This window comes from Bison bison, unplaced genomic scaffold (assembly GCF_000754665.1).
Source record: "Bison bison bison isolate TAMUID 2011002044 unplaced genomic scaffold, Bison_UMD1.0 scf7180017864330, whole genome shotgun sequence".
NCBI lineage: Eukaryota > Metazoa > Chordata > Mammalia > Artiodactyla > Bovidae > Bison > Bison bison.
In genome coordinates this window covers 2,076,078-2,092,629 of record NW_011494902.1, presented here as the reverse complement: position 1 = coordinate 2,092,629, position 16,552 = coordinate 2,076,078, and the positions used below count along the sequence as shown (strand labels likewise).

The following is a 16,552-nucleotide window of genomic DNA, read 5'->3' as shown; positions in this document are numbered from 1 at the left end:
ATGTTGAAGCTGAAGCTCCAGTACTTTGGCCACCTCATGCAAAGAGTTGACTCATTGGAAAAGACTCTGAAGCTGGGAGGGATTGGGGGCAGGAGGAAAAGGGGACAACAGAGGATGAGATGGTTGGATGGCATCACAGACTCGATGGACATGAGTTTGAGTGAACTCTGGGTGTTGGTGATGGACAGGGAGGCCTGGCGTGCGGCAATTCATGGGGTCGCAAAGAGCCGGACCCAACTGAGTGATTGAACTGAACTGAACTGAGACAGCATATTAAAAAGCAGAGACATTACTTTTCTGGCAAAGGTCTGTATAGTCAAAGCTATGTTTTTTCCAGTAGTCATGTGTGGATGTGAGAGTTGGACCATAAAGAAAGCTGAGCGCCAAAGAATTGATGCTGTTGAACTGTGATGTTGAAGAAGACTCCTGAGATTTCCTTGGATGGCGTGGAGATCAAATCAGTCAGTCCTAAAGGAAATCAGTCCTGACTAGTCATTTAAAAGACTGATGCTAAAGCTGATGCTCCAATACTTTGGCCACCTTATGCAAAGAACTGACTCATTGGAAAAGCCCCTGATGCTGGGAATGATTGAAGGCAATAGGAGAAGGGGACAATAGAGGATGAGATGGTTGGATGGGATCACCAACTTGATGAACATTGAGTTTGAGCAAGCTCTAGGAGTTGGTGATGGACAGTGAAGACTGGTATGCTGCAGTCCATGGGATCACAAAGAGCTGGACATGACTGAGTGACTGGACTGAACTGAACTGAACTGAACTGATGTCACAAACAGAAGAACAATAATAATTTAACATGATCAATTGGTAAAGAGTAGAGAATCAAATCCAAAGATTAACCATTGTGTTTAGAACAAACAAGTCACCTAGACCTACCAGATCCTGTGTGATCTAGTTGTTACATTTTAGAGCTTTTTTCAGACTCTTCCTAACTTGCTTTATTCCTAAGAAAATGGTCCCAGGTTCTGGGGCACACAGACCTTTTCCCCAGCTATTTCCCAGCAGAAAGACTGACCCCTCTACAGGGAAAGCTCTTTACCCATGTTTTTATATGTCTAGCTCCTCCCCTTGCCATTCTATCTAAAATTTGTTCTCTTTTCATATACCTGACCCTATGTTATACCAACTACTGGTGCTTATTTCCTCATAGTGAAACCAGTCTAGGCTCTATGGGGCTCCCAGACACAGAGGGCTTTTTTCCCCCGCCTCTGTTTCTTAAAGGCAAGACCACCCCCGACGACCTTCCCTGAGTTCCAAAGGGCAGATTTGAACAGTTTCTAATGAAGGGAGGAGCAGTCATAAAACTATGGAAGGCAAGATTGAAGAGACCAGAGAAGCTCATCAAGTTTGGGAGAACTGACCATCTGAGGCAAGGTTAAGGGAGTGCAGGCCCTACACACACCCTAGTCTTGTCAGAGACCCCACCTTTGAACCATTGTTATAAAGCCCCTCATCAAGTCCTCTGAGGTTGGGACACAAAGTTTTCAAGGGCAGGAGCTCACTGTGTCCCACTTTGCCTGGCAAAGCAATAAAGTTATCCTTTTCTACTTCACCCAAAAGTCTGTTTCTGAGATTCAGTTCTTCAGCAGTATAGAGAGGCCAAGCTTGGCATCAGCAGCAGGTATCTATCATAAATAGGAATTGTTTACTTATTTGTTTTCTGTATCATCCCACTGGTCTTCCCAGGTGGCTCAGTGGTAAAGAGCTCACCTGCCAATGCAGGAGATACAAGAAACGTGGGTTTGATCCCTGGGTCAGAAACATCACCTGAAGTAGGAAATGGCAACCTGCTCCAGTATTCTTGCCTGGAGAATCCCATGGACAGAGGAGCCTGGTGGGCTACAGTCCACGGGCTGGCAAAGAGTTGGACGTGACTGAGTACACACACACACACGCAAATACGCACACACCACACAAATACGCACACACACACAGAGTCCTCCCACTAGTTTTCATGAAGGCAAGGGCTTGATCTTTGTTGTATGTGGCTGTGTTGCAAATACAACACAACAGAAATATTGAATCCTCCATTTATTAGGCACTTAACAACTTATTGACCAGAGATGTATTAATACATCTTTTGTTATCCGAATGTTATAGAGTGGAAACTTATCAATATTCACTTAAATAATAAAGTGCCAAACACACATATTAGTTTCTACAAAAATCCTCTGATCAATAATGTTCATAAATATGAGCTAAATGACAAAGTATCATCTATTGTGATCTATTAAACCCCACAGTTCTTGGGAATAAGACTCAGGATAGTATGCTTTTGTTGGACAGGGACTTCTCAGGGCCTGAGTGGTCTCTGTAGCTGGACTGATCATCACAGAGAATATTCTGAGTCACCAGTGCATAAAGTCACAGAGATGAGGGGGTGGCTGCAAAACGGTTGGGGACAGCTGAAAGCAGGAAAGACAAGCTCCCAAATAAATTTCAGTTGACTCATGTGCTCAATCACCTCCAACTCTTTGTGACCCCATGGATGGTAGCCCTCCAGACTCCTCTGTCCCTGGGATTCTCCAGGGAAGAATCTGGAATGGGTTGCCATGCCCTCCTCCAGGGAATCTTACAGACCCAGGGATCAAACCCACATCTCTTACATCTACCCACTTTGGCAAGCAGGTTTTTACCACTAGCACCACCTGGGAAACCCTCTTAGTGTGTTTGGGGATTGTAAAAGACTGGTTGGCAGGAACTAGACCTTGAACATGATGTTGAAAATTTTGGATTTTGTCCTTGTTAGAGTGGACTCCTAGGAGTTTCTGAGTGGACTGCTGCTAAGTCGCTTCAGTCGTGTCTGACTCTTTGTGACCCCATAGACTGCAGCCCACCAGGCTCCCCCGTCCCTGGGATTCTCCAGGCAAGAACACTGGAGTGGGTTACCATTGCCTTCTCCAATACATGAAAGTGAAAAGTGAAAGTGAAGTTGCTCAGTCATGTCCAACTCTTCGCGACCCCATGGACTGCAGCCTACCAGGCTCCTCCATCCATGGGATTTTCCAGGCAAGAGTACTGGAATAGGGTGCCATTTCCTTCTCCATCTGAGTGGACTAGTAATGAATTAAAATGAATGTTTCTGAAAGTGAGAGATGGAATGATTAAGATGGAGGAGGGAATGTGTACTGGAAAAGGAGCCCATCAGTTTCTGACAAATTGACTATAATGTGGGCAAACCCTGCCTGGGGCACAGCTGTCTCAACTCTCTTCCTGGCAGAGGAAACCAAGGGAAAGAGGCCACATACTGCGTATGGGCTGTGCAGTCTCATCTGTTGTATCCTTGTTGAACTTGGAGCAGTTGGAATAATTCTAAAAGATATTTCTTCTCAATTCTATTAGAAACTGATTGGTATGGTATTTTGTTAATCTCAGCTCTTCCTACATTGGCAGTACAATGATTGATATAAAAAGTGTTTTCTGCAGATGATGAGCAATTTCTGTACCTCAGAGTACCTTCTGAATTATCAAAGATATATTAAATTATGTTGACTTGTATTTAAGATTAACTGGTTTTTAACATAATCTTTGCGTAATTAGAACTTAAATATAAGTTGTCATTTAAACCATTTTTATATACATCATTTGATGGCCATTTGTTATCTGTTGTTGCAGTGGAGAAAGATTAGCTTCAGAGAACCTCGGTGTTTTGTACAAGGTCACTTGGCTAGTAGGTAGAAATGCCTGGGTTTAAACCTTTCTAGCATTTTATATCTTGGTAAAAACTGGAAGCTAGTGTTTAATACATATAATGCATCCTTACTAAAAAGAATTCTGAATCATTATAGAACAAGCAACTCAGTGGAGTGCAGGGGTTGACGCTATCTGATATGATGTAATTCAGTGGGTGTTCAAATCACTCAGTAACGATAATGATGTCATCACCATTCATTCTGATTCAACCCATCCCAAAGTGCATGCATCTTATAATGTTCCTCAAATAGGTTTAAATTAAGTATTTTTTAATTAAATGTTGACAGTAATGTTCAGGCTTCAGTTTCCCCTCATTGGGTTTTGGACCCAACACTCTAGGATATGGAGTATGGCTTTGTTCATTTGCTCTCCTGGAATTTGCAGACAGCAGCTCTGTGCTTGGCAACAGGTTGATGCTGGCGGAGAGAGGACGGGTATGAAACAAGTGTGGCATGAAACTGTTTGCTTTTCTCCACCACAGTCTGCTGATTCGACCTGCAAACCCATTCCCCAACTCGGTTAGCAGAACCTGTGAAAACACAGGGGCCTCCATGAAGACGACTCTGATCTTGGCAGCTGGAGAGAGCTTCTGAGTCCAGTTCTAAACTTATGATTTGGGCCTGGGTATTTTTGGATTCAACACTTGCCCTTGGTTAGAAAGTGAAAAACAAGGGTCTAAACACTGTTCACTTGGATAGTAAAACACATGTTCACTTTTTGCAGTGACCCTGGCAACAGAAGGGGAATTCTTATAAATCACAAAGGAAAATAAATCACTTCACCCATGGAGGGCAAGAGACAGCTTGAGAAAAGGGACTTTGGAAAAAGGCTGTCTTTAGATAGCAGTCTCGTGGTAAGTACTAAATATTCATTACACTCTATATGTTTTGGCTTGAAATGCATTATTCTTTGTGATTTCTTGAACCCCATGCTTTCAAAAGCCTCTATTCCAGTTACCCTGTTAGCAATATCCCCTGGGATTTTTGTTTCACTTATTTTTTTTACAAAGTCAAAAGCCAGCAAGTTATTGGAATGTTTGTATAGTGTCCTAATAGGCAAATGTCATAATCTGTCAGCATTACATGTAATTATATTAATTCCAGCCGAAGTAGACTTTAACCCATACAAAAACACTACTGTACAGCTAATGCCAAATGCCAAGCCTATTTATAGTTCTTCTATCACCCACTTATCTTAACTTTGGGGGTAAGTTGAACAAGAATTCAGTAGGGTTTCTAATACTGAAGAGAAGAGAAAATCTCTGAGATCTTAGGTATAGAAATTAGTTCATTGGTCCATAAACTTTATAAAGTTTCAATGCTGATGATCATCATTCTTAAATTGGCTGGGTTTCATGTATGAGAATCTGGTTAGTTCAAAGAAATAGACTATATCAGTGATTTCTGAATGTTGGCACTTCTTTCAGTCTGAACTAAGATGTCTTGGTCACTTACTCAAGTAGGCATCTGAATAGAATAAGAAACCAAATGGGCCAAGTCACTCCTTTCTCTTTTGGTCATTTACTCGCATGAAAATTTAGCTTAGTTCCTTCTTTGGCATGTTGTTGAGGAATGTGGTTTATTCATTTTGTGTCTTCCCGGTTCCTGGCCTGGAATTGGGGTCAGAGTAAATGTCCAATAAAAGATTTGTTGAATTGATTTATCAGTTGCCCATTTCCAATCTCTGACTGCTAAGGTTTCACATCACAAACTGTTCATAGATGTGAGTTTATAAGTTGTCTGTTTCCAATCTCTGACTGCTAAGGTTTCACATCACAAACTGTTCATAGATGTGAGTTTCTGGGAATTGAGAAAAGGATTGCATTAAACTTTTGTGTCTAGTTCTTCGGTTATTAACATCAACTTCTCTGTCTCTGTGACTGAGGTAGGCACTGAGCAGCATACCTTCAGAGGCAAAGAACTCTTATAGGATTTTAAGTTCTCCTCCCAATGGATGCACCTTCTTCTCATCTCTGAGGTTTTTCTGTCTCTAGGTAGAGTGTGGTGAAAATAGTGTGTATGTCTGTCTGTGTGTGTTGTGTGTGTTTCTGTCTATACCCTTTGAAACTTCTAGGGAAATTTAGAATAAAAAGATAATTTCTCAGCCTCCCCTTTTTCTCTTTGCCAAAGGAAACACTTCTTACATATCATTCTGCCAGTAGGGTCTGTCTTATGCCTAACCAGGCACTCACATTGTATATATAATATGAGTAGTAAAAGAAAGTTTCTCTTAACCCAGAAGCATCATCCTTGCTGATTACTCCCTAAAGCTCATAATTCTGCCTTAGGGCCCAAAGAAGCTAAGCTAAGCTATTGTCTTTTTTTGATTGGGGCAGGGGGTGTTATACTATTTTATTCACATTTAAATTTCACCAAGAGTTCAGGAATATGCTAGCCTTATTTTCAGATTTTTGAAATGAAGGTAAAATGGACTAACAGCTTTAAGGGTACAGCTTTAAGGGTTAAATTCATATTTAACACTGCACAATATTAACAAACTAGACAATCTAGGGGATGGTATAACTATATGCTTTGGAGCACAATATAAGGACAAGCCCTGGAATTGAAGGAAAAAGCCACCATTCAGGACTGAACAGAGGTCTTTGGTTGCTGATAGAATCTCCCCTTGACTTCAGACTTGAGACAAACTGTGAGAGTCTGTCAGTATACAAGAACCCTTGAATTCAGGACAAACAGTAACAGGATAGATTGACCAGAGCTCTTTAGACTGCGGTGGCCTTTCTGAAGCTAGCAGGAGTGGCTGGAGGCTGGAAACGTTGCGGCTGAGGTCTGGGATCCCTAGATGAGAGCAGCTATCTTCGAAAATTCGCTGATGTCCATACAAGTTCCTAAGATGTTTCTCCCAAACAGTGTAAGCTATTGTCTTTTAATCATTCACAGGAGCACTCATTAATAAAAGGTCTTGGATCATTCTTAGATCCATGAGTAGAATTTTGTTGAGGTTATTGGTAAAGAAACACATGTAGAGCATGGAGTCCTGGTGTGCAGGACTGGGTTGGGGCACGGAGGAAAGGGGACGTAGATTATCACAAGGGTATGAGGAATCTGAAAATCAGAGAAGGTGTTTCAATGAAGTTTTGCCCACATTTAAATTTTCCTTAGGGCAGACTTGACTGTGAGCATAAATCAAAGCCCTTCATATTACCTGTGCTGGCTGAAATCCCCAAGCTGAGCTTGCATTCCCATTGGCATGTGGCTCTAGCCCGAGTCTTGTGGGGGCTGTGAATCTGTTTCTTTACTTACAGTGTAAGAGAGCACTGTGAAAAGAATGTGTTGCTTGGTACCACTGGAGAATCATCATCCTGTTAAATCTCCCTAAATGATAATTGGAAGGGTTTTTGCACTAATGAAATATCTTCCTTGTTTCCTGGAGGCAGATTGAGTGTGACATTTGCACGAGCATGTTGGAAAAATCCTGAAAGAGTGTGTGGGTATGCTCTCCTATGACTCTGTGGCTCCATGTACAGGAAAGCTTGAATACCGTTAATCATTATACGATACAGGCCATATGACTGATTTTTGTCTTCTATTTCACTGTTATGTTCTTTCCTCACAGAGGATGCCACTGCTGGAACAATGACAGCAAGATGATTCTTGTCAGGTTGGTTTTTAGGGTGTGAGACCCATTGAATGGCCCTTAAGTGAATTTTATTGTGACTCTAAGAGAAACAGATGAGGGAGATTAAAGCTGACTGGCCTGTAAAAGACTTGAACCCAAGACGGTGTCCTCTTCTTGGCTCCATGCCAAAACCACACAACTCACTAGGCAAGAAGCACACAAGGATGATTCTAGACCAGGGTTTCTGGGAAATACAAGAAAAAAAAAAAAAAGAAACACCTGGTATTCTATCACACACACTTCATTCCCAAGGCACCTTTACTTTGTGTCATTCTTTCCCACTCTGTTCTATTCTATGCTATTTTTAAATTGTCGAATGCAATTTGAGAATGGGTTACCTAGTCCCCCCACTTGACAGAAAAAGTATTGGGTTGGTCAAAAAACTCATTCATATTTTTTTCAGTAAATGTTATGGAAAAACCCAAACAAACTTTTTGGCCAACCTGATGGTTAATAATCAGCAGGGTTAAATGCTTTCCCTGAGGCTACACAACTGGATACAACCAAGAGTAGAAGCAAAGTTTCCAACCTGAGGATTCACTTCTTTGCTTTTTGTTCTCTAATAATAACCCAGTAAGAGAAGATCCTTTTGGAAAACTGAGCAGAGGAAAGAGAAACATACTGAACTCTAAGTCTTGACATTCCACTTCAGTAATCGTTATGAGCCATATTTTTGAGAATTAGAGGGCCCAGAGGTAATTTCCACTTACAGATTTTTGCAGGCAAAAAATTCCTTAGAATGTACTGCAAGGATAAGGGACTATTAACTTCATTACACTTTTTATTTTTCATAATCAAATCGTGAAGTGTTGAGTAGAAATTATTGCCCCCCTGCAACAGTTTTTAAAATTTTATGCTGAAGGAACCACAGAATAAAAAAAATCTCACAGTTGAGATACTGAAGAAAAGCTCCAAATGAGGGAATATGAGTTTATGGTCCTTGGTCACAATTTTTCTTTCAGGATGCGACACAGGGAGGGGATGTGTGTGTCTGCACACATGCTCACTCTAGTAAGGACTGAGTATTCTTTGATGTTGATGATTTTTTACTTGATAAATCATCCTTTCAAAGACAAAAGTGGCAGGGAAGTGAAACTGAAATGAAAAATATGTTTCCATGTCAGGGGTAAAGACCCTGAGAGAAAGACAAGTGATTGCACATTTGCCTCCCCCCAGTAGGAGTGGGCCAAGTAGCCACATATCCATGGCAAGCACAGTCTTCTCTATGATAACAATAAAAATCACCCCAGAAATTGGGGCCTCTTCTTGACCCAAAGCTCTTCAGCCCACACCCCAGGATGTTTTCTGATCAGAAAAATTCAGCATTTCATAATGTGCTTTATTTGTAAGAATCATCCCCAGGCTATGTGTTTAGCTATTTGACACTTATAGCTGTGATAGCATTTAGCTGATAAGCAAGTTAGGGAGTGAATTATCATTTTTACCAGCTGGCATTTCAAGAGCAAAGATTCTCTTTTAATTTGGGGAAGAATGTTTTTTGCTTTTAAGCACAGATAGGAGTAACAGTTTCTCTTATGAATGATGAATTGTAGTTGGTACCCCAATCCTTTCTCTCTCACCAAAAGGAAGACAAAACGTACTAGATCCTTACACCTAACCTCAGCACAGTTTTGATAGATTTGTGGCAGCAGGAAAGGCCCTATGCATGACCTTCAGTTCATCCTTCAACCTCTTTGATGGTTTGCATCCAAATCATGAGAGTAATTAGGCCTTCCACAGGTTACATTAACTTTGTTGATCAACAAGCACCACTGAAAACCTGCTTTATATTTAAGATGCTTTAGTAGCCATGAGATGTGCTGGATAGTTGCCATTCCCCCACCCCACCCCACTCCAGATGCACTCCATCCTTCTCTACCTGGCTGTCCTTCCCTGCAGGATGTACCACATGGACCTTGTCAAAAGAATTCCTGGCCTTCTGGCAGCTCATTCAGTTTGGCCAATGGGATGACCTAGCAGGACGTCATTGGTTGGGAGGAGAGAGAGGTCAAGGTAATTGTTTTCCTGCTGTCTTCCTGCCTGGCTGTGGACCACAGTGACTGGGCTACTCTTCCCAACGCCATGGCTTTTGTTGGGCAATCCTATCCCACAACTGTAGCTGCAGTTATAATCACAGCTCTCTGTGTTCTGGCACTTTCTCTCTCTCCAGGTTCCTGCAAACATTATGGTAGTGATGATTCCTGGATGTTGCCAGTCCATCTCACATTGGTTTGTTTTCGGTCTGCCCACACTTCCTTAATGAGGTGGTTTGAGTGTGTTATCTTTTTCCTGCAGGGTGCCCCTGCCTGATACAAGGTAACACTCCTTCTCAAAGGGTTTATAGTTTATCTGTAGAAGCTAACCTATTAAAGAGGAAAAATGACATAACACAGAGAAGGTAAATCAGGTGTGACATTGACAGTGATAGGAGTTGAGATGCTTCTGGGAGGATGTAAGGAGACACCACACAGGAGCTGCAGTTAGAGCTGTGCTTTGAAGCAATGGAGAGAATTTAGGAAGTGAAGACTGGGATAGAAGAGAAGAAAGAGGCAACCCACGGATATTGTGCTATGCCCCTTGGTGACAACTCACTTCATTGCTGAATTATTTTTTTCCCAGGAAAGCTTCTTCCTTGTATCAAATTGTGATGGTTAATTTTATATTCACTTCAGCTGGGCTAAGGGATGCCAAGATAGCTGGCAAAACATTATTTCTGGGTGTGTCTTGCTAGTGTTTCCATCAGAGATTAGGATTTGCATTGGTAGGCTGAACACAGAAGACTGCTTTAGTCAATGGGGATGGATATTGTCTGATCTGTTGAGTGCCTATATAGAACAAAAAGCCAGACGGTGGGTGAATTCATCTTCTGTCCTCAGGCAAGGGTGTTCCTGGTTGTTAGGCCTTTGTATTCAGACTGAGACCTGTATCATTGGCTCCCTGATTCCCAGGCCTTGGGGTTTGGAATCAACTATACCATCAGCTTTCCTCGGCCTCCAGCTCCCAGAGAGTGATGGGACTTCTCAGCCTCCATAATCATAAGTGTAATCTCTCATGATAAATCTTTTTATTCACACACACACACACACACACATCACACACACAGAGCTCTGACTAACACACAGAATTAAACCTTTCTGCTGTTTTATCTTCAGTTATATCCGCATGTTTAGTGACTGGAAGCTATTCAAACTAGGGGTCAGCAAACTCTGTAAACAGCCAGAGAGTGACAGGTTGAGTCTTTGCAGGCCCAAGGAGGAGTCATGACGACTCAACTGTGTCGTTGTAGCCTGAGGGCAGACACAGACCAGACAGGAATCAGTGGGCGGGACTTGTGTGCCAATAACACTTTATTTACAAAGACAGGCAGCAGGCTGGATTCCATAGGGTATATGCACACGTTACAGAAATGGGAAACTTGAGAGTCCAGGTTGGATTTTCCTGAGTGCTGCCTTTCTGAGTAGTGACTTGTGTTTCCCCTCAGGATACACAATACACCAAGGCAGGCAAAGGGGTAGGCTGAGGCTATTAACATAAAAATGAAGATCTTCAAGTGGCCAGAAGTTGAGCAAAGGGAAAGATTTTAGAAAGTTCCTGACTCACTGAGACTTTTTTTAAACAGGAAGTAAGGTCATGGTTAGTGTGGCTCAAAGTAGCCATTGGATTGTGAATACTCAGGAAAAAATCTGCACCTTGGAATGCTCCAGGCATTTCTTTAGCCTTCTCTACTCTTTTGGTATTACAGTTAGACCACCCCTCACTGGAGGGATGCTGTGCAGAAACTACCAGTTTGCAGGAGAAGGTTTCTAGCTACTCAAATCCTAACTACCCTTGACCCGTTCTACTATTGGAAGCAAATGTAAAGGATGGTTTACTCAGTGCTGTGACCACTGGGCAAAGGCCAAGCTGTCCCCTGGGAAGCCTGACCTTTGTTCTCTGGTGTCAAGATTGTTGAGATTTCCCAAGTGAGCATCAAGTGGAGGAGGGTCAAGGAATGCGAGGGAGCTTCTTATTTCCCAACCGCATTATTCCCTCTAATGGGGCTATTCTCTTAGCCATCTGTTAGATGTCCTAAGAACAGACCATGCATTGGAGCCTAGAGTTGGAGGGTATGGTTTGATGTCTGAGGATTCAGCCAGTCTTTTTTAAAGAAAAAGCAACAATGGAGAATAGACCAGCTTTTATCTAGGTTAGTCACCTTTCTGAAGTGGCTTGCTGAATCTGACTGCTCCCCTTGAAAGTGGGAAATGGTAGAATTTGAGAAGTGTCAGATCTTTATATGGATATTTACCTAGTGAATCTGCCTACTACCGTAACCCAGCATCTTGACCATCATGGCAGGTCAAGAGAAGACTGGAGAAATACCCTGTCCAGCTGCTATCTAGCAACACAGATCCTTGGGGACTATGGATAGATTCAGGGCAGATTCGGGGGTGTGGGTGGAGGGTGGGGAAGACAGGAGAGGCTTGGCCAAGTGGGCACAGCCCACAATACCTGGTTGCTAAGGGTTGTAAAGGGGCTCCAGACAAACAGAAAGAGATGAGAAAAGTGGTGGAAGGGAGGTTAAAGAACTGAGCAATGCTACTGCTGGGGACAGAGTCTGAACGGAGAGTAAGAACAGAGGACCATGTGTAGACCACGCCCAAGCCAAGGGGCTTAGAGTGTCAGCAGCGGGGCTGGTTGAGTCTAAAACAGAAGCCACCTTAGCAGACATCTCAGCATATTTAGGCAGAGAGTTATGCATTGAATCTCAATCAGGAGGGCTTTCTTCCCTTAGTAATAATAGAGGCAATTTGTTGAGGCTTACTATGTGCCAGGCACTCTGCTCAGTGCTTTAGGTGGAAACTGAAACTGTCATTTAATACTCATGAAGCCCTTTAAAGTAGGAACTCTTTATTCCTATTTTATAATTTTTTATTCCTATTTTATAAATGAGAAATCTGAGGCTTAATGAGCTCATCAACTTCCTCAAGGCTAGAGGACTGCAAGGGGAATTAGAGTGAGTGATGAGCTGGTATTTCAACTCAGATCTGGCTACCTCTAGACTACTCTCTGCTGTGCAGCTTGGAAGCAGAAAACTTTTTTTCTGCCAGTGACTGGGAGCTCCTCACATGTTTGCTTCCCAACCATAGAGAGTCCCAGACTCAACAGGGCTAGAGGTTTACATGTCTTTGGCTCATCTGCCATATCTTTGCCTTCTGATGACAGAGGGCTGGTCCTGATTTTGACAAAAGAATTGTCAAGGGGCAGAGGTTGGAGGCAGAGGGTTATAAAGAATAAAAAAAACGCATGTGTTGAAACTTGGTCTAGACCTAATCTGGTCTTGTGTTTTTTCATATGAACCAGGTCTTGGAACCAACTTCTACAAAGATTAAACTTTGTAATACACACACAATGTGTATATGATAAATACATATTTATAATATATAATTTATCTGTAAGTTAATGTTTTTAGCCATATGAGGAATGATTGTGGTGTGTACATGTACAAGGTGAAATTATTTACTAGACAGGAGTAGAGTTGGGAGAAACTGGTGAATGATGGGGTTCATCAAAAATACAGGTGTCCCCCAGTAAGAAGCAGGGTGTATGACTTGAGCAATGCCTACCAAATGGCTGGACCTCCTTTTGACTGGGCCACTGCCTGATGGAGATGGATATGGAGCCAGCATCATTTCCCATGAGGAGATTCCCAAAATATGTCATGTGTTTGCCCACTCCTTGCAATTGGAGCCCCTTCCTCCGATGTCACCCATAGGAGGGTCTATCTTTATTATGGTGAGGGCTCCCCTTCAATGACTCTTCTCTCTCTTCTATTCTTCATCTCATTATTGAAAATCAGACAGATGTAAATAAATAGAGTTCTTATTAAAATGTCCTTTCCTAAGGTGCTGTAATAGTCACTTCTGATCTTTATCTCCACATGTACCGCTTGAGCACAAGTTTGTCTACTGAAGAACCTCAACCAAGGCACTCCTAACATTTTGGACCCTGTATTTCTTTGTTGTGAGGGCTGTCCTGTGCACTGTAGAATATTTAGCAGCATCGCTGGCTTCTGCCTACTGGATGTCAATAGCACTCTTTCTTCAGTTGCGATGACCAAAACAGCCTCCGGACATGGCTGAATGTCCCTAGGGGAGCACAATCAGCTCTGACTGAACTGAATGCCCCTTGAGGACATGAGCCTTTTCATACTCATATTTGCATCCCTAGAGTCTGATGCATAGAAAACTTTCCATGAAATGAATGAGTGAGTGAATGTACCAGTGAGTAGCTGTTTATGGCATGTACCAACCAGCGGGAAACACTGGGTATTGGGGGAGATGCAACTACTTGGAAAACACTGAATGCTGATTGGGAGGGTCGATGATATTCTGCTTCTTCTGTTTTGCCCAGGGATGAGTCTAATGTGTGGCTAAAGTTTTTATTATTATATATCAGAAATTTTACCATATCTGGATCCTGAGTCCCAAGGTACTTGATAGGGTACATTTATGACAAGATTCCAGAGGTTTAAATTTTCTGAAATATATTAGATTTTATGTGTATATGCTTAAGTGTATTTTTATGAGGGGTGGGTCCACAGGAATAATCAGATTCTCAAGGGCATCTGACTCAAGAATGGTTAGGTGGCTCTACCTGCTGTTAGCCTAGCAAGTCCAGCCTGTGACACCTGCACACAGATGGCTTCCCTTCCCCAGGTCACAGAGCAGGTCTCAACAGCACCTGCTTCCATCACCTGTGCTCAGCTGCTGCTGTGAGTGCTGTCTGTCTGCTGTGTATACATAGTGTCTCACAGATCACCAAATCAAACCAGGAACTGGGAACATTTTGAAAGCTCTTTGCAAACACTGTGTTATGAATAGATGATGAAATGAAACTACCTCTACACAAGAAATAAGTACAAATGGGCAGAGACATTTGCTTGGCGTGTTCTGTGTTGTTTTAAGACTCAGAGATCTGCTTGTCATTCTCCTGGTGTCTCTCCATCTTTCAACAGTGGGAATCATCAGGTCACACAAGTTTCCATGGCAACTGAGTTTTCTGCATCATTCCCTGGCAGCCTAATATCATTCCTGCAGCAGACTCTCTCTAGTACTTTGTCCCTAACAAGGGGTAGAGTTTTCATTGATCGCCTTAAAAGCAGGTCCTCAAACCCAAAAGGTAGCTGGGGTCTCCTCTCCGATAGGTGCTTGCTTTCCTTTCTAGAGTTTCTAATGAATCAGCACAGACACTGAGCATCTAGCAGGTCTGAAGCACTGTAAGGTGAGTGCTAAGAAATGCACAGCATGATTTCTGCTTTACAAAGCTTAAGAAATCTAATCACATGTACAGGAATCATAGTAATACCAGCAGGTAGGCAATGGTGCAAGCAAGCAGGCTGGGATTTAGAAAGGAGAGGTCGCTCTCTGGCTATATTGATCAGGGAGGGGGGCCTCTCAAGAAGGAAAGCTTTCATATCCCCCCTCTAGAAAATTGGTCCACGTTAATCTATGGTGTCTCTGAGTTCCCGGAAGCAGAAATTGATTGAGAAAGCCACAGAGTCTTAAAAGAACAGACCAGGACTCCGAGGTGGTTTATACTTGTGGAATTGCTGAGACCCTAAGAAAGCTCTATTGTGATCCTGAATTATCATCTTAACTCTCCTCCTGTCCCCTCTAGCCACCCCTCCCCACCCTTTTATTAATATTCTCTTACCCATACATCCTGGTGCCAGGCAAAATGCACCTCACAGATAAATCACTTTTATTTTCCTTTCTTCTCATTCATTTATCAGTGTGTACCCACTGTATATATATTAGCTGCATTTCAGCAGCCTAACTGTCTCACAGTAATTTACCACCCTGTACTCTAGTTCATTATTATCAATTAATATTTATTAAATATCCACAGGATTCATGCTATGAATTCAACAGTGTTTTTATTACTTTCTGTTGCCTTGCCATGTTCTGTTGACTTGGCTCAGCTTACCAAGTATTTATGATCCTCTTGCCAGTTTTCTATTCATGTGACAGCCCTCATATTCATCCCAATTTCAATTAATATTTCAAAAGCAAATCCAGGAGCCATCGTATTAAAACGCTTCACTTAACACCAGATGCACTGCCTCGACTCTTGTCCCTTTCATGTACTAATTTTGCAGTTTTCGCCTAACACAGAATCCCATTTGTCTGGGCTGTTCTCTACAAGCCCAAACAGTGGTTCCTTCTGGTTCCTTTGCATTCCAGGCAGCTCCAGATGTTTCCTCCTCATAAATTTCAGTCCCTTAACTAGGCTTAATGGATCATAATTGTCCATTTCCAAAGATGCCTCTGAGGTTTGCTTGCCTTCTGTCTTTCAGCACCTTTTCGGTTCTTAGTTTGAAGCAGTTGTCTTCAGCTTGGTAGGTTTCCTAATATAATTAATCCATTGACTGCTCTCATGCATGTGTTGAGGGAAATAAAATCATTTGGTCTAGTGAATTCTGGGATCCATCTGTCAGGGCCAGCAGAGAAGCAGGCTCAGCGACTGTTAGCCTTTTTGTGAGGTGGAGCTATGGTCAGAGGCCTGCCACCCCTAGAATGGCGAGGCCTTGAAGGCTGACAGGAGTTGGTGTCCGTGGGTACAACCTGAGCTGACATTCTTGAAGGCATCCACTAGATATGACTGGGATGTAGGGGGTACTGTCTGTCATTCCTTCCTCCCTGGTTGGAATCCTAGCTAGATGGTGGTAGGGGGAGCTATTTGGTGATCTCCTGGGCCAAGTTTGGAGCTCTGCAGAATACCTGACTTCATTCCTGTTTCGCGAGGTGCAGTAAGGAGGAAGTGAGGTGACGAGAGAGTCAGGTGTCCTATGGTTAGCATTTGCCATCCTCTTCAGTTCAGTTCACTTCAGTTGCTCAGTTGTGTCCGACTCATTGGGAAATTACCACCACAAATTGCATTTTGGAAATTCAATTCAATTTAAAATGCATTAAAGTCTATTTCAAGAAACCTAGGGAGTCCTTTGTTATATGACGAATCTCTGTGGAAAGAGGAAAAAAGCAACCCCCCCTCCAGGCATCTTTTGTGCAAACCTCAGTTCATTTCAGTCGCTCAGTCGTGTCCGACTCTTTGCGACTCCATGGATCGCAGCACGCCAGGCCTCCCTGTCCAGCACCAACTCCTGGAGTTCACTCAGACTCACGTCCATCGAGTCAGTGATGCCATCCAGCTATCTCATCCT

At 42.6% G+C, this 16,552-nt stretch overlaps 1 protein-coding gene across 8 annotated transcripts in view; it reads left to right on the top strand.

Moving 5' to 3' along the window:
- Positions 1-16,552, top strand: part of NCKAP5 (NCK-associated protein 5) — a 1,206,846-nt gene that overhangs the window by 176,865 nt on the left and 1,013,429 nt on the right. For 5 of the 8 annotated variants that reach the window (XM_010853619.1, XM_010853620.1, XM_010853618.1 and 2 more), the window contains exon 2: positions 4,435-4,564. In XM_010853619.1, coding sequence (XP_010851921.1) covers positions 4,496-4,564 — 69 coding nt within the window. In that variant the 5' untranslated portion in view covers positions 4,435-4,495. Of the gene's footprint in view, positions 1-4,434; positions 4,565-7,287; positions 9,364-16,552 lie in introns of all 8 variants that reach the window. The other 3 variants (XM_010853623.1, XM_010853624.1, XM_010853622.1) reach the window with 3 other exon arrangements.